Genomic DNA, 24,596 nt, shown 5'->3' with positions numbered 1-24,596 from the left:
AACATGCTAAGTTAGTTCACAAAAAAGGCCTAACACAGCAACACCAAAAATCAACGAATCGTTACTCAGCACGGCCTATTCTTTACCATTGCCCTGTACTACTCTACGCCCGGTAAATTAAGTATTGTTTTTATGATATAAATTAGTATAAAATACATGTTATTAATAGGACAAAATGTTAAAAGTCGTTAACATTTATTTTGTTTTACCAGAAACAAGTTAAATATAGGAATATTATTAAACTATCCTTCGTGAAAACGCGTAAACACTAACACGCCCGGTCACGCTATCGTAGCGCCCGGTTGATAAAGCAAACTGTTTATACGGCAGTTTTTACTAAATAAATTGCATAAAACGAACAATTAAATATCCAAATAGTATTTAACATGATGTTGGCATGTAGTTGATAACATTTTTTATCATGAAAATACTACCGGTGGTCCAGCCTTTGATTAGTGAAACCGTCACAAAAAGTTGTATACATCCCAGATACATCCACACTTATGGCGGCGCACTACCACATGGACAATATTACTGTTACAGGGAAAATCGCGGATTACTCCTTCTTGTGATATATATTCTTTGGTATAGTTTATATACCTGGCTGGCTAGAGTAGTGATGATGAAGAGTAGTGAGGAGAGAGAGGCCGAGAGAGGGTGTATACTTACGGTAATTATTAATAATCGATAACAAACTTGATTGCTACATTAGTTTCCAGCTTTTAAACGGTAACATGAAGTACCGCTAAATTGTAGGTATACTATTATCTCTTTTCTGTATTTGTAAAATATTCGTTTTAGGCCTAGGCCTACAGGACTGTTGGTGTCGACGCTAATTTTTTAGATGATTGGCTAGTAAGGAGCCTAGGCCTAGGCCTACTTACTATACTGATGTGATACTATTTTATGCCAGCCAGGCCTAGCCTAGCTAGCTAGTAGGCTACCTCCTCTACTTACTAGGCTACTAGGCCTATAGGCTACTCCTCCTAGCCTAGCCTAATAGGTAAGCTAGGCTAGGCCTAGCTTAGTTATCCCCTTAGTTAGGCCCTAGCCCAGGCCTACTTAATTACTTACTAGGCTAGCTAGATAGATAGAGGCTAGCCTAGGCCCTACCTAGAGTAAGCTAGGCTCTAGAGATCTAGGCTAGGCCTAGTAAGTAAGGCCTATAGACTAGAGACTAAAGACTAGCCTACCCTACCTCTAGCCTAATAATATAGGCCTAGGCTAGGTAGCTAGTAGTAGGAGCCTAGCTGAATACCTGCCTCTAGCTAGCTAGGCCTAGCCTGTGAGTGTGGGCCTAAATAAAGAGAGCCAGTCAGAAGCTCTGGATGGAGGCCTCGTCACAGTGCATTTTGGCCAAACAAAGGACAAAATATAATATGTTCATTACGGCCAAAAACATGGTGCGCCAATGCTAATGCACTTTTCAATTGTATGACCCACTATACGACCCCCAGGAGAGGTGCACATCGGACAAATGACACACCTCTCCCATCATTTTTCGGGCTCGAGTCTCACTCGGTCCATGGTTCTGGTGGTAGAACAAGTCTTCTCGGATAAGGAAAGGACTATAAACTGTAGGTCCAGTGTACACATCTGGCTCTGTGCACTTTAAATAAATAACCTAGTACATCTGTCGAGATGAATAGGGGGTTACTTACCCCCGGTGTACTACTGTAGTATACGCACAGCCACTGTCACACACACTTATCATAACTGATCATGAGGGCCTCCTTGATTGTAAGCATACTGTTTAGGGTCACCTATAAATAAGGTAAAATAAAATAAATAAAAATAAATGCCTTGTGCAAATCAAAAAATATTTTTAAATTTCTTTTACACAGTTCTTTGGAAGTCATTTACTCAGATAAAAAGTATCGTGCTTAAAAAAAAAGTTGTTTTTTTCAAAATGGCAAATATCATCGAAGATGATGATGTTGACGTTATTGAGGATGACTACATGAACTCTATAATTAACTTACCTCCAGAGGTCCAGCAAGCAATACAACAGGTAACATTTAAATTATCCATATAATATTTATAATGAATTCCCCATTTCAGTTGCTCCTAATTGACTTACAGTAAGATTTTTTATGTGAACATCATAATTTGAATTCAATATATGTACCACAAGGGGAGACAAATGCAAAATCTACAAACCATTATTAAATACTAGAGCAAGGAAGATTTTTTTTACACTAAGACCAATTAATAAATGGAATATAATTTTGTCTGATGAGTTTTCAATGCTCCATAAATGTTTCAAGAATGAACAGGACAAATTTTGGTCACCAAACAATATAAACACTGAATAGTTTCACAATTTTGCCATCCAGGTAAGTACTAAATCTAAATATAGTGCACAGCCTCTCTATATTTTATTTATTTATTTATTTTATTCAGTCGAAACCAACAGCGATAATTACCAGGTTTGATACAAACAAAGCCAGGACTGTTTAGAGCACCTTGATTGGTTCTAACATTGATCAAGGGCTCTGGAAATCACTTTATCAAAACTTAATAATTCAAACTGCATTTAAAATCAGTATTCACTATTTTCAGAATGTATTATCTAAATAAAATTATTATTATATCATAAAAAATGCATAAATTTGTTCGAAATCAGGAGGCGAATCCAAATTGTTCTTTGGTGGTAAGCAGGTGATCTAGAATTGTCTATACTGATAGTAGAATCCTTCCTTTAGGCCACCTCTATGCAGGGGATATGCCATATTTAAGAGACACTTTGTTGTGAAATGAACGTGGGTGTCAATTTCACAATTCAGCCACAATGTACCATTATGAAGGACACCTGAAGGTGTTCCCATAGAGTTCTACTGAAATAACAGTAATTGATAAATCAAGGACAAAAAATAAAACAATAATTTGTTAACTTTCAACAGGTATTACCAAGCAATGATCCGTTGGACAGTCCTGATTTTAATGCTGTAGAATACATTAACACATTATTCCCTACAGAGCAGGTATGTATTGGAATACAGACATTTTGCATAAAGTGTATGGAGGGTCGCATGTATAAGATTAAGATAGAAAATGTATAATTCATTCAGAATTGAGAATTATTCTACAGTTTTAATCATGTACAGTTTAACATCTTTTCATACCATTTTGTATGTTTTAAATTCTTTAAAATGTTAAATAGAGAGTAATACTGAAATATTGTTGCTTAGTGTTAGGTAATTTAATTGTAATCCTTTTTAAATATTCAGTATATTTTACTATATTACTTTAATTATTTTAGGAGTTCTGTGGTAATGTATAATACAAACTGAAGTATTATGTTAATGTTAAAAATGTATTAAAATAATTTTATGTAAGGTTAATTAAAATTGTATCATGTTAGGATAAAATATGACCAGTTTGTTGAACTTTGAATTTGAATACAAACTTAACCTTTTACACACTTGTAATCAAAATATTAAATTGTAAGTAATCCTTTGTTTGAAGTAATTTACCTCCGCCAAGGAGGTATATGTAATCGATCGCATGTGTTTGTTTGTCTGTTTGTTTGTTTGTTAGCAGGATTACGCAAAAAGTAATTACAAGATCTTTACCAAAATAAATATACAGATAGATATGTGGTCAAGGACAATTCCATTAAATTTTGGGACCATGGTCCCAATTCTGGACCACTTTTTAGTATACTTTTTTAGACCTGCTAGTGTTAAAAGATAGAACAGAATTTTTCAAAAGCCGGCGAGCAGTCTTAAAGTAACAAGTAAACTGAAATTGCATTTTCTCGAGAACTACTTGTCCAAAAAACTTCATTTTTGTACAAGAGGCAAGAGTTATAATTTGTAATTTGATTTGATGTGGTGCGAGTAGTTTAAAAAATCTATTCTTTTCAAATTTCACTCGTTTGATTTGTGAATTTTACAGTAGGCGGAGGTATGCACTCTTGGAGTGGCTTTCTAGTTAATAAATAGAATTAATCATCCATCATGATATATATTTTATTTTAGTCTCTTGCTAATATTGATGAAGTAATCAACAAAATGAAAACCAAGATTTATCGGCTAGATGACAACATTCGCACTGTAGTGCGTGGACAAACCAATGCTGGTCAGGATGGTAGAGAGGTATAACATTTTTTTTCTTTTTAATGTAATTTATATGCACTCTGTGAAAACAAGTCTAACTTTAATTGTCTGAATGGTCAAACAATCAAAGTATTACTACTATAGATACAGTCAACCTGTGTTTAACCATCCTTCAAATTTACTTGAAACCTAATCAGAAACAGTGAAATAATAGTAGCCATAGTCCCAGTAATGGAAGCCAGTTGTTTGTGTTTTGTGATCTTATAGAAACCAGTAAACAGTGAAATGAGAGCCAGTTGCTAGGCTAGTAAAACAATGTAATGTTCATGTTTTGTATTGATGAGTTGGAGATGAAATAAGCAAATAGTTTTACTTAGTTTCTTGAGCAATTATGGTTGCCAACATATCTTCCTTGAATCGATACGAATACCCATTGCTACAGTCAGTGTTGAATCAGCAGACTCGATACGAATACCCATTGCTACAGTCAGTGTTGAATCAGCAGACTCGATACGAATACCCATTGCTACAGTCAGTGTTGAATCAGCAGACTCGATACGAATACCCATTGCTACAGTCAGTGTTGAATCAGCAGACTCGATACGAATACCCATTGCTACAGTCAGTGTTGAATCAGCAGACTCGATACGAATACCCATTGCTACAGTCAGTGTTGAATCAGCTGAATGCTTATACGACTTGGCATTATTATGTACAATATGCATTTTGTTTATATGGTGTTTTTACCAGTTATCAATGGTGTATTATTTATTATATTTGTCTCTCCTTGTCTTGACTCAGTTCCACAAATAAATAGAGAGAGCAGATTGCAAATCTATTGATAGCATTACTCATTGGTATTTGATAACCTTATGTCCAGCAGCCCAAAATCTCAGAAGCTTAGGGAATTTAGTAAAAAGAGTTGAGTTAAATCTCTGACACTAGGTAAGAATTGAACCTTGAGAGTGAAAGGCAATCATGCTGACCACCAAGCTACAGCTGTTAATGTTTTTTTTTGTTTTTATAGGCCTTAGCCGAGGCACAAAAAGCTATTCAAGAACTATTCAAGAGAATTAAAGATATTAAAGAAAAAGCAAATAAATCCGAAGAAATGGTAAGTAAATGTTGACCATTAAATAGAGATCTTATATTGGTCCATAGTTTTCGCGATCTATTGATCACATGAAATATATTATTTTGTTAAATCCGAAATACATAAACATGGTAGGTTGTCTCTTGGTCATTCATACCTTCGTTTAAAGATTTGAGATACCAATATATAGTTCAAATTATTAAGGAGCTCTTCCACTTCCATTTACTCACGTTTTAAATGAGATTTTAATTCGAGATAAAGAATGTTTTTTTCAATTATTCATAATACCATTGATGCTTGGTATTTTCAAGATAGGGGTTTTTTAAAGATATAATCAATTTTCTTTGTATATAAAATATACTGTTACTCTTTTTGCAGGTAAAAGAAATAACAAGAGACATAAAACAACTTGACCATGCAAAGCGCCACCTAACAGCATCAATAACCACATTAAATCACCTACACATGCTTGTAGGTGGAGTTGATACTTTAGAGTAAGTAGCAATAGACATCCCTGCTTAAATCAGTAAGGATTCAGTGTTTTTGATACTTTAGAGTAAGTAGCAATAGACATCCCTGCTTAAATCAGTAAGGATTCAGTGTTTTTGTTTTTATACATTTAGTCAGTTGCTGATGACGATGACCATAAGCAAATTCATTCACTATCTATAGATGACATAAATTAAGCAACAATGTTGGGGGTTTTTTCAAGATATAATCAATTTTCTTTGTATACAAAATATACTGTTACTCGTTGGCGCAAATATTTCAGGTTTTCGCCAATTTTTAATGCCCAAAAATTGGTTATTTCCCCCTAAAGATCTGGATGATTTAGGCCTAGGCTAGCTAGGCCTAGATATTTGTCATCTAAGTTCACTGAAATGAAACAACATTTTCCTAAAAATAACATGCTATTTCACAATTAACACTTATGAACAAAAGTGGGTTATTAGATTTTAAGACCAGGAAATTAGTTATTTTACTTAAATAAATGTTGCAACTTTGGATACTTGTATTTTATAGGTCTTTGACAAGAAGAAGGCAATATGCAGATGTTGCCAATCTCTTACAAGGAGTTGTCAATGTTTTAGAACACTTTAATAAGTATATGGCCATTCCTCAAATTCGTCAACTCGCTGATAAGTAAGTTTTAAAGATGTATTGTTCTCCAAGAACATGAAAAATGACGATTAATTAAATCAGACTTTGAATAGGTTATTTTGTAGTTTTAATCAAGTTTATAATCACTTCTATAGAAATTGAAGCAAAAACAAATGATGTTTTCACTTATAAAATAACATAATAAATGGTTAATTTAACCAAAAATCCATTGGCTGGCAGCCAATTTGACCATTTTTTGCTTTAAATTACAGTTTTTTTGGTAAATAATTTTTTTGTTGAAGTGGATAACTATTATTATTATTAAAATGGCATATTCAACAAAAACAAATTTAAAAATTATTTTTCAGGGGGAAAATACATCTTTAATATACTTCAATTCAATATCTCATGATTAATTTTTATTTTTAAAAAAGAGATGCACAGTCAATATTAGAGAAGGGGTAGGTGCGACTAGCTCCAATAAAATCAAATCTTGAAATTCCTAGCACTCCAGTATTTTAAACATTTTTTTTTTAAATAAACTACTTAAAATTACTAATCGGATGTATTCCTCTGCAATCAAATGAATAACGTCAAGATTGATTCAACACTTCCATATTTCTGCTTCAGGTAATTTGCACATATTAACCGTGGGGTAGCACACAATTAGTGTTGATGAAGATCTACAGATATTAGATCATACAGTAATAATTCAAAATCAATTTTTAGAGTAAAGAAAATACAAGGAGAACTTGGTGTGCAGATTTTATCAGATTTTGAAGAAGCATTTGCAAATGCTAGTAAGGTAATTTTACAAGCTCTTTGGTTTCATCCTTACTTTATGTTTATGACTATGAATGTATAGGATTTGATAAGAAGTGTCATTGATTTATGTGAACTGGGAAACCTCCCGGTACTATCGTGACTATGTCTTTCACAGACATGTTGCCAGAGATGTCAAATGTAATGTACTTTCTTAAACTCGGAAATTAACAAGAACTAATTCATGTTCATCATTTCTTTTCAGCCAATTGGAAATCAGAAGCAGCTTACTGAAGCATGTCTTGTTGTCAATGTTTTAGAACCTAAAGTCAAGTAAGTTTAAAATCAGTATTGAACCCTCTGAAACATTCATAATATGTAATGATGTAAAGAGAGCATGCTGGTGCAAAATGAAGCTTTGAGAATCATAGCATAGTTTTGAATCTTGTTGGTAGAAAATAACAAATTACTGTACAAGCTTAGTTGATTATGCTGATAGTCACTTTCTAAATTTAAACTTTAATATATTTTACTCATCTCCTGCTGAAATGCAAGGTAATATAACTGTACTGTCTGTTTGTTATACTAAAAATTAATTAATATTCTATATCAGAAAAGATCTTTTAAAATGGTTTGTGAAGCTCCAACTGTCTGAATACCTTCACTTGTTTCAAGAAAACCAGGACATAGCTTGGCTAGATAAAATAGACAGACGATATGCCTGGATCAAGAGGGCGCTAGTGGAATATGAAGAGAAGTATGGACGGATGTTTCCTGCCGAATGGGAAGTCAGTGAACGAATATGTGTAGAATTTTGTAATATCACAAGGTAAAAATATTAAATTAACTTTATAATGAAATTCATTACATTACAGTACAGTTGATCAATGGAAGGTCGACGATAAATATATTTGAGAAATCAAATATTAATTATTTCAGGATTTTAAAAATTGTACAAAGACATTGTGTGTGTGTTAAGTCTACAGCGGATACTAAGTTGACTAATTTGATCAAGCATGATTTTTATTAATTCAAATGCCATCTTTATGTCAATGGCTACCAGATGTCTTTATGAAGACGGTTACTTGAACCAGTACCAGTTATGTGATATGTCCGTTTTTACAGATGTGTTATTGCAGAGAGGTTAAGGGTATTTTAACCTAATTTAAGGTGACGCACTACATTTTATGTAAAAATAAATACTACATGGACCGTTTGCAATTTTTTCGTCGTTAAACAGTTAAAAATGTGAAAAATAAGTTGATTCTCATAATTTTAGTGGCTGGCTATAAATCTCAACATGCATCGCGCGCGGATTGATATTTTCATATTGTGATGTGATGCACCCACTTCGACCATAAATTTTCAGCGAAAATACCAGGTCTTCCTCAGTTTGCAGTAACAGATTCTGCCAAAAAAACAAAAGACAATTAATTCAGCACGAGACAACATCAGGCCTACAGCTAGCGTACCATGTTCGTATGTTACCGCTTTTTACCAGTTAGGCCTACAAAACTAAGCCTAAATAGGCTAGGCCTAGAAACGTCAGAGAGAACTTTTTGACACGAGCTACTTAGGTAGTGCATTGTTTTTCTCTTTTTATCATAATTAACCTTATAACGCACATTTAAGAAATGACCTGGTTGAATATTTTTAAAGGATTAATTTTACTGGAGCTGGAAAATCACAATTCAATAGAAAAAAACATGATTTTCATGCTCGCAACATTTTTCATGTGCAGGGTATTTTTGACATGCACAAAATGTAGGACATGTAGGTACACAGCATTGATTGCCATGATTTCGTATCATCTCTCAATGCATGGCATGTGAAAAATGTGTGCACCGTTCCAGTCGATTGTGCTACACACGGTTCTACCACTTTCGCTTGCAATTGTGGCACAATGTAATGATTCAAGGCAGAATTTCATCAGTCCTATTTAGTTAATGATATGCTTTGTTTATCATTGGCATATTATCTTTCTTCTTTAAGAGATGAGCTTTCTAAATTAATGCAGAAACGTTCAACAGAGATAGAAGTCAAGTTGTTGCTTTTCTCCATACAAAGAACCACAAACTTTGAGACGTTAATCACCAAAAGATTCTCAGGTACGACACTGCTACCACCAGGAGAGGCAACCTCACCAGTTGATGTCAATGTTCTAGAGGAAACCAAAGAGGATGAGGATGCTGGTGTAGACAATCCATTTGAAGAGGGTCAAATTGAGATGAAGGTCAGTACATAATTCAGTTGTATAATATACCTCCATTAATTTCTTTGGTTTAATGAAATGATATACAGGATAAATATATAAGCATATTGCAAGTATTTAATTTTTATATATACATTAATGAAATATTGTTATTTTCTTTAGACTGCCATGAAAGCACAACAGTCACCATTTCAAGGAATTATTTCTGGATGTTTTGAATCGCATCTTCATATATACATTCAGTCACAAGATCAGTAAGTATACTTAATGGATAAATAATCTTCCCATTGTTTAGATTAAATGTGAGCACCCCAAATTTTTAAACTGGTGTAGTAAAGCTATCACAATAATAAATTGTTATTTTAAAAGATTGTAATGGTAATAATTACTCGGAAACAACACTAAAGTTGTTGCTGCTTTCAGAATACGTACAATTCTATTACATCAAATAGTTTAAATAAATTCAAATTGAAAAAAAAATAGTTATTATAGTAATTAAATATATTTGCATCACAAGATCTGACCTGTGATTATGATATAAAATTCAAGAATGATAAAGTGAACGTTCCAAAACATTTTTGGCCAACCCAAGGGTAAAAGATTTTGAGATAATAGTAAATGCCAGTGTTTTGTTTTTAAAGAAATCTTTCAGAGTTGATTGAAAGGTTTGTAGCCGACTTCAAAACAAATGGTCCGCCTCGAGTAGAGTCGGAACAGGGAGGAGCTATTTTTCCAAGTTGTGCTGACTTGTTTGTTTATTACAAAAAATGCATGGTACAGTGTTCACAACTAAGTACAGGGACACCTTTGCTGTCTCTTACCTCAACATTCCAGAAATACCTGCGTATATATGCCATGAGACTTCTAAGTGGAACTTTACCAAAGTGAGTATTGAATGGTCAATAATTATGTTACCTGTACCATGATAAATTGTAGGTAGTGATACCAAGGCAATCAAACAACAGGATGCTGAGCTCGCTTGCAAAGGCTATCACAACAGACTTTAGTATGTGAATTTATACGTCAAATTCTTTTATTGCTATTTAATTTTACTTTAAAAGGTGATCCTACTGTATGTGTCTGATTTTTACAAATGTGAAGTTTAAATAGGCATATCATTTTTTTAATTGATTTGAGCAAAGTAGCAGTATACGAATCGTATACGTTTAAAACATATACGGTGTATACGGATCGTATACGTTTTCACTATTTACATTATTTCCACTCTGTTGCTAAACAAAGAGTTGGTGTTGTATACGTTTATCATACGGACGTATACGTTGTTTATTCATGATAAAAATGCCGTATACGGAACGTATACAAATTGTATACGAACTACTGTCGCTCCCTGAAGACGATCAAAGGAGTGCGTCATAAAAAAACATACAAACAGTATCTCGTATATTTATAAACCAATATTATAGTTTACATAAAGTAAAATCAATCAATAAAATAACAGTAATGTCCATAAACTGAATTATTTAGTATGTAAGACAGCAAAATGGTCACTCCATTAAAGGCAATCCGGATCACAGTCCCAGTTCTGGACCACTTTTTAAAATTTTCAGACCTGCTAGTCTTAAAAGATAGGACAGAATTTTCAAAAACCGGCGAGCAGTCTTAAAGTAACAAGTAAACTGAAATTGCATTTTCTCGATAACTACTTCATTTTTGTACAAGAGGCAAGAGTTATAATTTGTGATTTATAATTTTAAAACATAATTAGATTTTATTTATAAGTCTTTTAATACGAGTAGTTTTAAAAAACCTATTTCTTTTAAAATTCACCTGTTTGTTGACGTTTCTATTCTATTGTTGTCAACTGATACTATTGTTGGTTGAAAGGTTGGTTACATAACCATTACACCAAATTAGCATACACATGCTTGTAGTGAAATTAGCCTAAATCACACACAGCATTAAGAAGAAATGTTTTTGTGGGAGAATTTTGGAGTGGCTTTCTTGTTTAACTTGTATTTTTGTGATTTTTTACACAATCGCTTACATTTACAACAATAGTACAATGATTTCAATGTCAAATAGTATCCACATTGTTTTAAAGTTAAAAAGTATTAAAGCAAATAGTCATTGTCTAAAAAATAAATGTTTTGCTGTATCAGGAGAACATGATTCAAGTCTGTTTACATCTTTGAGCAACAATACGTACAAATGACAGGTCCGAGGATTGATTGTTAATAAAGGGGAGTTTTAGTTTCCAGCCGGTCTTGAAAGTCTATTGATGCGATTTACTGTGCATGCATTTACATGTAATCTATTGTATGGTATTATTCAGACAATTCCCATGCAATCACTACAACAATTAAATTAAACATTTTAACTAAAAATAGGCTTATATTCAATATAAAGTATAACTGTACTATACAAAAATTAAATGCAAAATTCAGGTTACAAACAATCGCCCACGATTGAGCCAATTCAACTCGCAATCATTTCCCATTAACACTTAATTAGCATATCAATTAGTAGACAAGAACTTTAGATTAATAAACAATGTCTACCAGCAAAAAAAAGAACAATTGGACAAAATGTGAACATCCAATAAACAGGAAAACACATAATAACTGTACTGAATTGTTTTGCATTTCATTACAGTAATAATTTATCAATCATCAACAATATTATTACTAAACTAAACCTAAATACATATTACAAAAAATCAATAATGTTAGACTTGATATGTTGTCTAGAACTTAACGTAAAATGATAAAAATATATTGTTTTGCAAATCGAATTACTTAACATTTTTCATCATCAACAGTATAGTAGCTAGCTTGCTCAGCGGCGATTTTGTTAACAGAAATTAAACAACGCTTGATTTACGCCCAGGATTTACCATGTGTGCTTCGCTTTCTAGTCGAATTCCATTACCGTATCGACAGTTTCACAATCCCTTTTGTGCTATTAATTTATTACGTAAACTATTCAGTACAGATTTGCATGCAGGTATTATTTCGTGATATTTTTTTTTTTTTTGTTGCAAATTACCATCATACATTATTAAATATATACAAAATGAACAATAAAGCATAGTAAATTGAATATTATTATGCAAAAAGTGGGATATTCCCTTTTCGCGTTCGTTCTCGTATATCACGATGCAGCATATGGGTCGTATACGTGTCGTATAGAAATTGTATATGGAGGAACTTGTTTATAAATGATCAAATACGCTCTCGTATACGGTTCGTATATGGCTTTTTTGTAAAGGGCAAATTTCAGATTGAAAATTATATGTACCTTAAAATTTCATTTTGACAATGTTGACATTAAAATGCATAAAACCAGATGATGTGTTTACTCACTTTATTGTTATGTTTCCCTAAACAAGTGCCCCTCATAGTCTCATTAATTCTAGCATTGATTAATTTATATTGAAAGTGGGAAGGGTTTTAGATGAAATCAAACCATTTTGGTACTATCAGTCACATAGATCCTAATGAAATGTTGTGGAAACCAATTGGCTAATGGCAAAGCAATTGAACGTGTATGGGCTGGGCATAATCGTATCAGAAACCAACCTTCCTGTTTGATCTAGGAAAGATAAATTGAGTTGCAGTACGTGTAAATGTATTATAACACACCTGATTGTACTCTTGCAATTTGCTGTCTATAACTGTTTTACTCCGCGTCCAAAGTCGACTGCCTTTTTTAATTACCTAGTTTTCCCTGCCTAGTCTTTATCAATGATTTTCAATGGATACATTTAATATAGGTTTATTTTAAAACAGTAGGTGTGTTATAAAATAGATAATAATTGTTTTTTATTTGTTGAATGGAGAAACTATTTCATTTGATGAAAGATTGACTGGTCTAATTAACTCGGTTTCACCTTGTTAAACACAGCAGTATATCTTTAAACTCATGAAATGTATTCACCATCCAACTCATAAACATTCATTATTTGTATATTATTTTCAGAGCCGTAGTGAATACACCAAGTGTGTCATCTTTGAACATTTCAACATTATTAAAAGAAGGACTTAAAGACTCTTCTACAGAAGTGACAAGATTTACAAGTAAAGAACAGTTCCTGGTTTGTAGCATCTTGTGTACAGCTGAGTACTGTCTTGAAACTACACAACAGGTTAGATAACTTTGAAATTATTAGTATAGTTATTTAGGACACCTCCACACTATCTACTGAAACATATATTTGACACTAAGATCAACCCCTATTCAGTGACACCCCTATTAGGGGACACCTTGTTAGGTCCTAAAAGTGTTTCCTTAATAGAGGCTTTATGTACTGAATTTAAGCATAGAGTGTTTGAGTATTTGAACAAACATCCTTTTTTCCAAAAGTGACCAGCAGCAATAGTAAATTGGCTGAAATACTGTAGCCTAGCTTTTGGGGAAAAAACGAACCCCTGTCAAAATCTTGGCTTCAGGCTTAAATCATTTGTTTGAATGCATTTGTTACAGCTTGAGGGAAAACTAAGAGAGAAGATAAATACTGATCTACGAAACAAAGTGGATCTGACAAATGAGGTTGACCTATTCCACAAGTAAGCATTTTGTTACACCTCCATAAACGAAATACACAAACCAATAAAATAAATGTATATAAATAAAATAGGAAAAAACGACAAACTTTAAAAAATTCTAATGGTCTTCATCTAATATATGTCATTTGGTGATTAATGTCAGGGCTCGATTTTTGAAATTTTACTAGCTAGACCACTGGGCTTGTTCAATGTGAGTTTCACTAGCCCACTGGATGTTTCACTAGTCCGCTTATTGACTAAATCTTACTGGGTATATACCGCACACCTGAATCAAAACTAACTAAACTACTGTAAGTTCTAGTTAGTTTATACAGTAGGCCTATGCTGTAGTTCAAAGGTCAATAACCATACTATCGGCTATTCTTGTACAAAATGTGCCATTAGACTGGATAGAAACACACATGTTTTAAACAATTTAAAACGAAAAAAAAATTCGTAAGACCACAATTTTCAAAGTTATTATATTATTATATTTGACTAATAGTTCAAAGGTCAATAGTTGTAGAATCGGCCATTTTTTGTAAAAACATTTCATTATAATAAATATGAATGTATAGTTTTTGAACAATTTGAGCCCTATTTCGTGTCTCTCCGATTATTGGTTACTGAGATACGATAAATCAAGGTCAAAGGTCAAAATGCCAGAAATAAGACTTGCATCCATTTTTTGAGAAAATGTGTCATTAAAGTGAATATAAAAACATATATTTAAAACATTTTGACACCAAAATTAATTATCTGTGACAAGTGGTTCTCGAGATATAGGGTAATTATAAAAAATGGCCGCCATTTTTAATTATGCAAATTAAGGGCTTAGATGGCCGAATTTCGCCTGGGATCCGCCATATTCGTAATCAGCAAGGTCGAAATATCCTAAATCAAGTGGATCCCAGCTTCTACCCAAAAATGCTTCTTGATTCGTTTTCTAGGCTGTTTTTTCAGAAATGGAACCTGTCTACTACTAGGCCTATAATAAATAATATAGGGCTAGGCCTAGAAATTAAAAACAAAAATTAAGTACCTGTATTTCACAAAGTAATACAAAAAAAATATTAATGACAAGTTACTAAGTATCATTTGAATATTACATCTTAAAAATGTAATTAAGGAAAGGGTATTTGGCTGTGTTTACATACGGCGGTCACACACACGCGATGCTTGCTAGAAGAGCTAGACCAGCTGCTGGGATGGTGAGACTAGAGCACATGTTTTGTCACTAAATTTGGGTAACCAAATTGGTTGATTTTTTTCGGAGAAAAAAATTAATTAAAATTCCAAAGACAGAAGTGAAGCATCTTCCTCTAATTAATAAAAATAGGCCTACTTCTATTAACATTTTTTTTTTATTAACTATATTTTATACATTAAAATTGATTTGTTCAATAAAAGCAACCATTTGGTTGTACTTGTTCTGGCTTAAAAGACTAGTTGAGGCATTTATCTGACACCGCACTGGATACACTGTGAGGTGTAATGGAAGTAAATTGGCACTTGAAAGCAGACAGGGGAATCCCCTTATTGGTGACTTGACACGCTGATTTAAGGAGCGTGATTAGTTGCTCTCCTTCGTTAACGTTAACGAGGAACGTGATTGCGAAGGCGCTCTATAAAAATGATGGACTACAAACAATTAGGCCAGTGGCTAGAGTATTTTAATAATGCATTTTAAAAGTCTAGGCCTAAATATTCTCTAGGCCTAGCCTAATTATTTACACACTAGACACCCGGGCTTGTTGGGTGGAAGATTGACTAACCCAGAGCAGTTTTAACTAGACATTGTACGCCGGACTAGTGAAATATCGAGCCCTGAATGTTTATATTTTCATGAGATGAAGCAAAATGAAAAGGTTTTCATTTTCACTGAAAGAAATTATTTGTTCCACAAACATTCATACATCTAGTTTTAACAGAGGTTAAAACATTTGAAAGCATTGCTCCAATTTCGAATGCCGAGTATAATTATAGATGACGCACACAATAGGTTGATAGAACAGGATCTGTCACCCTAACCTCTTATTGCATGTGTGGTTGGTCACAAATGGTTACACTTTTTTGTTATATTCACAGTGTTATAGCCAACTGTATTCATCTACTGGTACAAGATCTTGAAGCTCTTTGTGAACCTGCCTTGACAGCTATGAACAAAGTCAACTGGTCAGTGGTGGAGGCTGTAGGAGATCAAAGTAGCTATGTCACCGCAGTCACCTCGCATATTAAGCAAGTTCTACCAAACATAAGGGATAATTTAGCATCGGCTAGAAAGTATTTCACACAATTCTGTATTAAATTTGTCAAGTGAGTATTTAACTTGTACATGTATTTATGAATGATCATGCAAATGTGAGAGACATCAAAAACACAATATTGAAAACAATTCAATGAATTACAAATCAAAATTCAATTAAAAAATAGGGTGACTGTATGGTTAATAACAAGGTAGAAGGCTTCACTGTGTTTCCATGCCCTTTTAATTAGGAACTTAGGAAATAGTATCAGCTTGGACCAGGTCCATGGTATCAGCATCAGATAGCTCAAATTGTTTATTTCACTTACCTTTTTATCAGCCGCCTTTTGTTGCTTATTGCAATTTCCTTTTGAGTTCTTCGGTGCTGACGCCACGACGGTAGGTGGCGCTGCGTTGCTAGTCAACCAAAAAATACGTTCAACCTGCCTGTGTGACTTCAAGGTCACCAATGGTTTGGAATAGGCTTATTAAAGTAGTCATTTTAAAACTTTTAAATTTTCAATAATTTTCAATAAAAACAAACTAAAATTTCAAAGGATCAATAAATATTTGTTTTTAATAATCTATTTATTCTTCAACTACAGTTTAGGTTGAAAAAAAAATCAAGCTAAGATACATAATTTGATAGAAACAAATTTATAATGTTTATCAACATAGTAGCGTTGAACAAATTTTTGGTTGCGATAGCAACCATGCAGCTCCATCTATCGTTTATTATTTACTCCTTTTACATATGGTTCCTTGTCTGCCTTTTTTAAAAAAACTTCCTCTCTCATTCTCTTACAGTAATTAAACCATGAAACTATACTTTAAAGGTTCATGATTAAACCTTTTATTTTATTTTTTGATCTAATATCTTCTAATACTATATACTAATGAGTGTGCATTTTTCTTAAGGTTTTATGTATGCTGTACATAATGTGTAGATTATATTTTACTAGTATTGTTGAAATAAAGTTAAAATTCTCAAATTTACAGTGGTATTGAAAATATATATTGTACAGTATCTTATACATTTTAGAAACAAGCCAAACGTCTTTTGCACTTTTTAAAAATAGCTTACATCAGCTGCTGCTGCTGCGGATTTTGTTAAGGGCTTTCGTAAGTCCTTGATTGACACCAAAATGTTTAAGGTGATGAAATTTTGTTTACTGCATTGATCTAGGCACAAAGGAATTCCTTTTGATCTTAAATCCATGTCATCTATAAATTTAATTGTGGGGGCTGTGATGCATCTTACATCAGGGAAACTTTCCAACATCTAAAGACAAAGACTCAAGAACATATGGGTGGGGATTAAAATTCACATACAAACACATTAAAAATAATATCCTAGGTCAATAACTACAAATTAAAAATAAATGTATAATAAGTATATATAAAACAAAATAACCCATCTCTTAATAAACAAATAACTTATTACAAAATCCATCTGAATATTTAAATACTCAGCTGTATAAAGGTATATATAACTAAAACGTATTAAATTGCACTGATGATGTTGTTGTGCGGGACAAACTCAAGTTTATTTTAATGTTTTTAAGTTGTTGAAAGTTCGGCAACCTTAATCACCTTAAACACTTCGCTGTCAATCACAGACTTACGAACGTTGGAAAAGCTCTCGAAAAAATCTGTAAAGCAACAGCTGATTTAAAATATTATAAAAAAAAATAGTATTGTATCGTTTTCATATCAGAGAAAAGAAAATAAAATGTAGAAAATAAAAATGATAGGTAGTATGCTGTAACAGTGCAATACATTATATAAGTAAAAAGTGGATGAAATCAATTAGCTGTAACAGTGCAATACATTATATAAGTAAAAAGTGGATGAAATCAATTAGCTGTAACAGTGCAATACATTATATAAGTAAAAAGTGGATGAAATCAATTATCTGGATGTACATTTCCCAATTGTTCCTAAATCTGTCTAGAAAATAAATTTTAAAAAAAATAGTTTTATGTTTGGTAAAAAATACATTACACCTTTCCACTATTAGATTTGCGTAACAATTTTGAAGTGGCAAGATTTTAAAACAGTACAGTACAGTAGGACGTGTTGCTTAGAATAGAGTGGGTACTAGGTAAACAGAATTTAGACTAAAAGATTTGTACAGTGACCCTCAACTACTTTTACACAACATAACTTGATACAAAAATTCATATTGAAACTTAGATTTATAAATATTTCACTAATTCATTCTACAGCTCCTTCATTCCTCAATTTGTAAACCACTTGTACAGATGTAAACCTATCAGTACAGTTGGAGCTGAACAGTTACTCCTTGATACTCATTCTCTAAAGACAGTTCTACTTGACCTTCCTTCCATTGGGTCACAGGTCGCCAGAAAAGCACCAGCTAGGTAAGTTCAAGCCAATACCCTTTTCTCACTTCATAAATTAATAAACATTTTGATCTTATGATTTATTCCACATTTTTCGTGCCTCTCCTTTAGGCAATTATATTCAAGAGGACGGAAGTATTAGGAAACTGTATTACAGAATTATGGAATTTGTAAACTTGGACTGAGCATGCTCAAACCCCATATAGTCCATGGGATTTAGCTAAAAAATGACCCTGGGATTAATAATACATGTTTGTTGGCCCTGTTAATAGTGTCAACACCAACTTTCTCCTAAGTAAGATGTAAGACCTAATTTAAAATGTATTAATAATCCAAACCTATAATGTATGTATACATAGTCTAATATTTTTTTCTTAAAGTGAATATTTTCAGTAATTTGTATATCTCTGATTAGTGGTTGCTGAGATATGAGAATTCAAGGTCAAAGGTCAATAATGTTAGAAATAGCACTTCTATTCATTTTTGGACAAACTTTTTCATTACAGTGAATATAAAAACATATATTCTAACGATTTTAACACTATAATTAAGTATCTGTGACTAGCGGTTTCCAAGATACATAGTACGTTATTAATGGCGGCCATTTTTAATTATGCAAATTAGGCTACTTCCCGTTGTCGAAAAATGTCCTAACGTTGATAAATGTGTTCAGTAGGGTCTAAAGAACACATTTCATCAAAAAAACCTTTTCTTGCAATTTGTGTGAGTTAAAAGTCTAAATCCCATGGACTAATAGTACATATGGGAGAAGAGAGTCTATGAGATGTATACAGACAGTAGACTTATTCAATAAAAAAAATGTTTTTGTTTTGGCTGTCAACATAGCCATTTATCATATGTTGATAATATTCTTCAGTATTTACTTCAAAACCATTTTTTTTATAATATAATTGGTTTGTGTTCCAAAATATAAAAAAGAATAAACAAATTCAGTTTTGTTAATTTTTTTTGTTTTATCTTTCAGTTTTACCAAGATAGTAGTCAAAGGGATGACAAAAGCAGAAATGATTTTGAAGGTTTAAATGTTTTCAAATCACATTTTTGATCATATATCATTAAAAAAAATAAATAAATAAAAAATAAATAAAAAAAAATAAAATAAATGTTACTTACACTACAAAAATCAAACAAACTGAAAATGTGACTCTTTCTGTCCATTCCTTGTGTGCCAGCAATTTCTCTAATTCGTCAACTTAATGTACTACAGAGAAACACAGATCTCTGGTCAACTAGAAACTCACTCAAAATCCTGAAACAGAGGAGTTTTGCAGTAAAAAGATAGTAAATACTGCTACAGTATGTGTCTACCTTTCAAAATTACGTCCCAGTGCATTTCACCAGAGTGGAGTGCCTTTAACCTGGTGTTTTGAACGTATTTCACCAGAGTGGAGTGCCTTTAACCTGGTGTTTTGAACGCATTCCACCAGAGTGGAGTGCCTTTAACCTGGTGTTTTGAATGCATTTCACCAGAGTGGAGTGTCTTTAACCTGGTGTTTTGAACGCATTCCACCAGAGTGGAGTGCCTTTAACCTGGTGTTTTGAACACATTTCACCAGAGTGGAGTGCCTTTAACCTGGTGTTTTGAACACATTCCACCAGAGTGGAGTGCCTTTAACCTGGTGTTTTAAACACATTCCACCAGAGTGGAGTGCTGTGGAGCCGTGAAATGTGCAAAAAGTCACATTTGTGCAAACAACCACATTTGTGCAAACATTTTACCTTCAAATGTGCAAACAACCACATTTGTGCAAACATTTTACCTTCAAATGTGCAAATCTGTAAAAATGTATAACCTGCAAATGTGCAAACATCACGACGTTAAATGTAAAAACGATCCGTTTTGACGTTAAATGTGCAAATCATTTATTCAGTCAAATTCCTATTACATTTTATATTTTTGGTTCGTAGGTCTTTCAGAGTAGAAATAACAATAGGTAAAAGAGTCTAATAAATTTAAAATGCTCAATATCATAATAACTAGGCTAATTATACTGTTGTATTTTATTATGATCAAAGGCTTTAACCCGTCTAAGTCAAATTCAAGTCGACCCCAAGTCAACTCGCCCACAAGTCAACTCGCCCTGAAGTCAACTCGGCCTCACGTCAACTAGGCCACCTTAAAGTATGAAACGCAAAAAGTGCAAATGAATGGGACAAAATAAGTCTACTGAACAGAAGAAAAATAATAAAAACGAAGTGCGCATGTTATAGGGATGAATATTAGAATGAATATGAATGTTAGTTGACCGATTAGTTTTTGGCCGAGTTGACTTGAGGCCGAGTTGACTTCAGGGCGAGTTGACTTGGGGCCGACTTGAATTTAGCCGAGGCGATTTGGAGCCTTTGATTATAATAAAATACAACAGTATAATTAGTTATGATATTGAACATTTTATTATACTCTTTTTCCTATTGTTATTTCTACTCTGAAAGACCTACGAACCAAAAATATAAAATGGAATAGGAGCTTGGTTGAAGAATGCTTTGCACATTTGTAGAATACCTTTTGCACATTTAACGTCAAAACTGATCGTTTTTACATTTAACGGCGTGATGTTTGCACATTTGCGGGTTATGAATTTTAACAGATTTGCACATTTGAAGGTAAAATGTTTGCACAAATGTGGTTGTTTGCACATTTGAAGGTAAAATGTTTACACAAATGTGGTTGTTTGCACATTTCACGGCTCCACAAGTGCCTTTAACCTGGTGTCTTGAACTCATTCCACCAGAGTGGAGTGCCTTTAACCTGGTGTTTTGAACACATTCCACCAGAGTGGAGTGCCTTTAACCTGGTCTTTTAAACACATTCCACCAGAGTGAAGTGCCTTTAACCTGGTGTTTTAAACACATTCCACCAGAGTGGAGTGCCTTTAACCTGGTGTTTTAAACACATTCCACCAGAGTGGAGTGCCTTTAACCTGGTGTTTTAAACACATTCCACCAGAGTGGAGTGCCTTTAACCTGGTGTTTTAAACACATTCCACCAGAGTGGAGTGCCTTTAACCTGGTGTTTTAAACACATTCCACCAGAGTGGAGTGCCTTTAACCTGGTGTTTTAAACACATTCCACCAGAGTGGAGTGCCTTTAACCTGGTGTTTTAAACACATTCCACCAGAGTGGAGTGCCTTTAACCTGGTGTTTTAAACACATTCCACCAGAGTGGAGTGCCTTTAACCTGGTGTTTTAAACACATTCCACCAGAGTGGAGTGCCTTTAACCTGGTGTTTTAAACTCATTCCACCAGAGTGGAGTGCCTTTAACCTGGTGTCTTGAACTCATTCCACCAGAGTGGAGTGCCTTTAACCTGGTGTTTTGAACTCATTCCACCAGAGTGGAGTGCCTTTAACCTGGTGTTTTAAACTCATTCCACCAGAGTGGAGTGCCTTTAACCTGGTGTTTTAAACTCATTCCACCAGAGTGGAGTGCCTTTAACCTGGTGTTTTGAACTCTGCAGTTTATTATATTCATTCTTATTTTTTCCATTTGTTGTTCATTCATTTAGGTTGTGATGTCTCCAGCTGATCCCATTCAAGCATTTGTTGATAATTACCTTAAATTACTAGATGATACAGATACATCAAATTTCCAAAAAGTTCTTGAGATGAAGGTATGATTGTTGAATTTATCTTATTTTTAACTTCTTTGTTAATCACATAAGGTGTGTTTTTACTGGGGATAGAAAAATATGTTTTAAACAGCTTTTCAGAGTGTGTTTTTATCCAAGTGTTTAGAAATGCGTTTTGTTTTAAACCATGTTTTGTGGTACACCTTATTGCTACAATGCAATTAATTGTGCTATGGTTGTCACCTACACTTACTTCTTTTGCTTTGATATGTACGTAATATCAGTAGGATTATGCAGGGAAATGTAAAATGACATGAGATAATGTCAATTTCCAGTTGCCAAAGTTGTTTAGGTTGTAGTTGATGGAGACAATTTTACTTGTAATCATCCAGTGAGGTCTGGCCTACATTTTAAAAAAAACATTCCAATATTTTTTTGTTTTGGTTTATAAAGGGGCTTAAGAGAAGTGATCAAAACATGATGTTGGAGTTATTTAAAACTAGATTACCATCACAGACAACCACTGGCAGGGGACAGCATGGAGCAACAGCAGTTCGTGAAGAAACTAGCAGAATTAAAAGATTGGAAAAATTGATTAAAAAGAAATTATAAAAAACGTCTCTTAGAATACTGAAATAATAAAACTGGAATTGTTGAAAGAAATTTGTTAAGGAAGTTTCATTGGGTCCTAAATTCTTTCCTGCTAATTGAATCTTTACGGGAAATATTGTTTGAACCAGAAGAGCTTCCGGTTTTTTATATTTGACTCTACTCACTTTACTTTCTCCATTGTCAACTTTTTTTGTTAAACATCTACCAATAAAGTAATTTTGGACAAAAGAGTAAATATTACAGTCGTAATTTGCTTTGCAATTAAAGAATTGAATGTATTTTACAATTTATTATTGTATTCGATTGCAAATCATTCATCATTAAATGTAAATAAAACAACTAAATTGTTTAGTTATATATTTATTATAATGCAGTTAAGTGGTCATATAATATATGTGTATAAGAATTACCAAAATTAGTCTTTCTTAACATAAAACTAACCCTCCCAATATCCCACAATAATAACAAATGAATGGTGAATAATTTCGGACCTATATACCTCTTACCAATTAGGTACAGGGTAACCAGGATACCTGTGAATGTATCATCATGATTGCTAAGGCCAAATAAAGTCCTAATGTCTTAATAATGAAATTAATTGTAGGCCTACAGTATGTATGTGTAATTGATAAGTAATTTATGATTATATTAATAATGCATTAAAAGTTCTAATTCTGTTAAAATTCATATGAATACTTTTTTTACATATACTTTTTATTTTAAATGTGGGAAATGGTTATTGGAATAAACAACAGTACATGTATTTTTTTGTTTTATTTATTTTGTTCCATAAAACAAACTGCTTCAATGATGTCCAAAAAAAAAAATTAGATTATGATTATTAACTTCCAAGTAGGGCTATATAGTGTATTTCAAATAAGATAAGTCACTCATACACACATTCCCAAAGAATCTACAATTATAATTAATCAGAAAGCTACCAAAATGGAAAGAAATCACGTAACATAAATATTGAGTAAAGCTGCTTTCACTTCATGCCCAGATTCAGTTCGGTGCCCTGAGAAAAATATTGTGGAAAATGAGTTCAGTGGTAAAGCATACAGTAGGATCGTTACACCAAATTTGTTTGATTTGAATCTGGTAAGAAAAGCCATTTGTTTTCTGAAATTGTATGATTTTATTTCTTTTGTCCAATCGGCAGAACATGAGCATGAATAACCTTGCTTGACAATGGATAACCAAATTTGTGCTCGATGTGCAAGCACGCTCAACGCTCACGACATTTTTCTCAGGGTGCATGCCAGTGCAAGGAGAGATGTGAAAGTAGCTTAATGTTTACAAAAATTATCGACAATTGTCATTATTTCATTATCTTTTTATAATTTATTATCCGTTTGATAATGTAAAGAATCTATATGTCCAATGCAGAGTATAAGATTATTTTGTAAAATGGTTAATTCTTCCATTTGTATACAATCAAAATGCTTTATGTTTATTGCAATGGCTATAGACAATGTTAATGTAAATTGACAATCCATCAGTTGAGAATAATTAAAAGTCGCCCCCAATTGAGATTTGAACCCGGAACCTTCTGCTTGATATGCAATTGTCCTATAACTATTAGACCATGGGGCTTTCATGGTATTGTTCAAACTCGATTGGATAGAGACTCTTTAACACTCTTGGTGTGGTACGGCGGAACAGCACTAGTGCCTTCATTTTACGCACACGCACCAGATATCAAATTGATACACCCTTATCTTTTAGTTTTTAATTCACGAAGCGGGATCTCCAAAGAGATACTTTTATATATATAAACACCACAGGCACAGAACAAATTCTAAACTGCCTGGTGATATACTAAAATTAACATTGATTAATTTGAAACGATAAGATGAGGAAATCTGTGAGAAAAAGTCGCTCCAACCGAGATTCGAACCCGGAACCTCCTGCTTGATACAGATGTCATAGCCATTAGACCACTTGGCTTTGTGAATGAACAGTTGGTTAAAAATGACAATGGTAGATTGCCAATAGCAATTCTTTCACTTTGACATTTAAAGTACAATCATACTCTACATCTTATGA

The 24,596-nt window shown here is 33.2% G+C and overlaps 1 protein-coding gene across 1 annotated transcript; it reads left to right on the top strand.

The window, feature by feature from the left end:
• Positions 1–641: 641 nt before the first annotated feature.
• Positions 642–23,303, top strand: LOC140045008 (vacuolar protein sorting-associated protein 53 homolog). Its single transcript, XM_072089740.1, has 20 exons — positions 642–752; positions 1,845–2,011; positions 2,904–2,984; positions 3,984–4,100; positions 5,089–5,175; positions 5,533–5,648; positions 6,178–6,297; positions 6,985–7,060; positions 7,283–7,350; positions 7,631–7,846; positions 9,010–9,250; positions 9,392–9,483; positions 9,871–10,113; positions 13,169–13,334; positions 13,673–13,755; positions 15,823–16,050; positions 18,208–18,363; positions 19,331–19,382; positions 21,873–21,977; positions 22,389–23,303. Exons 2-20 carry the CDS (start codon positions 1,910–1,912, stop codon positions 22,545–22,547), a joined length of 2,508 nt encoding a protein of 835 aa, XP_071945841.1. The 5' UTR covers positions 642–752; positions 1,845–1,909; the 3' UTR covers positions 22,548–23,303.
• The last annotated feature ends 1,293 nt before the right edge of the window (positions 23,304–24,596 follow it).

The sequence above is a fragment of the Antedon mediterranea genome, chromosome 3 (genome assembly GCF_964355755.1).
Source record: "Antedon mediterranea chromosome 3, ecAntMedi1.1, whole genome shotgun sequence".
Lineage (NCBI taxonomy): Eukaryota > Metazoa > Echinodermata > Crinoidea > Comatulida > Antedonidae > Antedon > Antedon mediterranea.
Note: the sequence above shows the minus strand (reverse complement) of the source record. Positions and strands in the feature narration are given on the sequence as shown.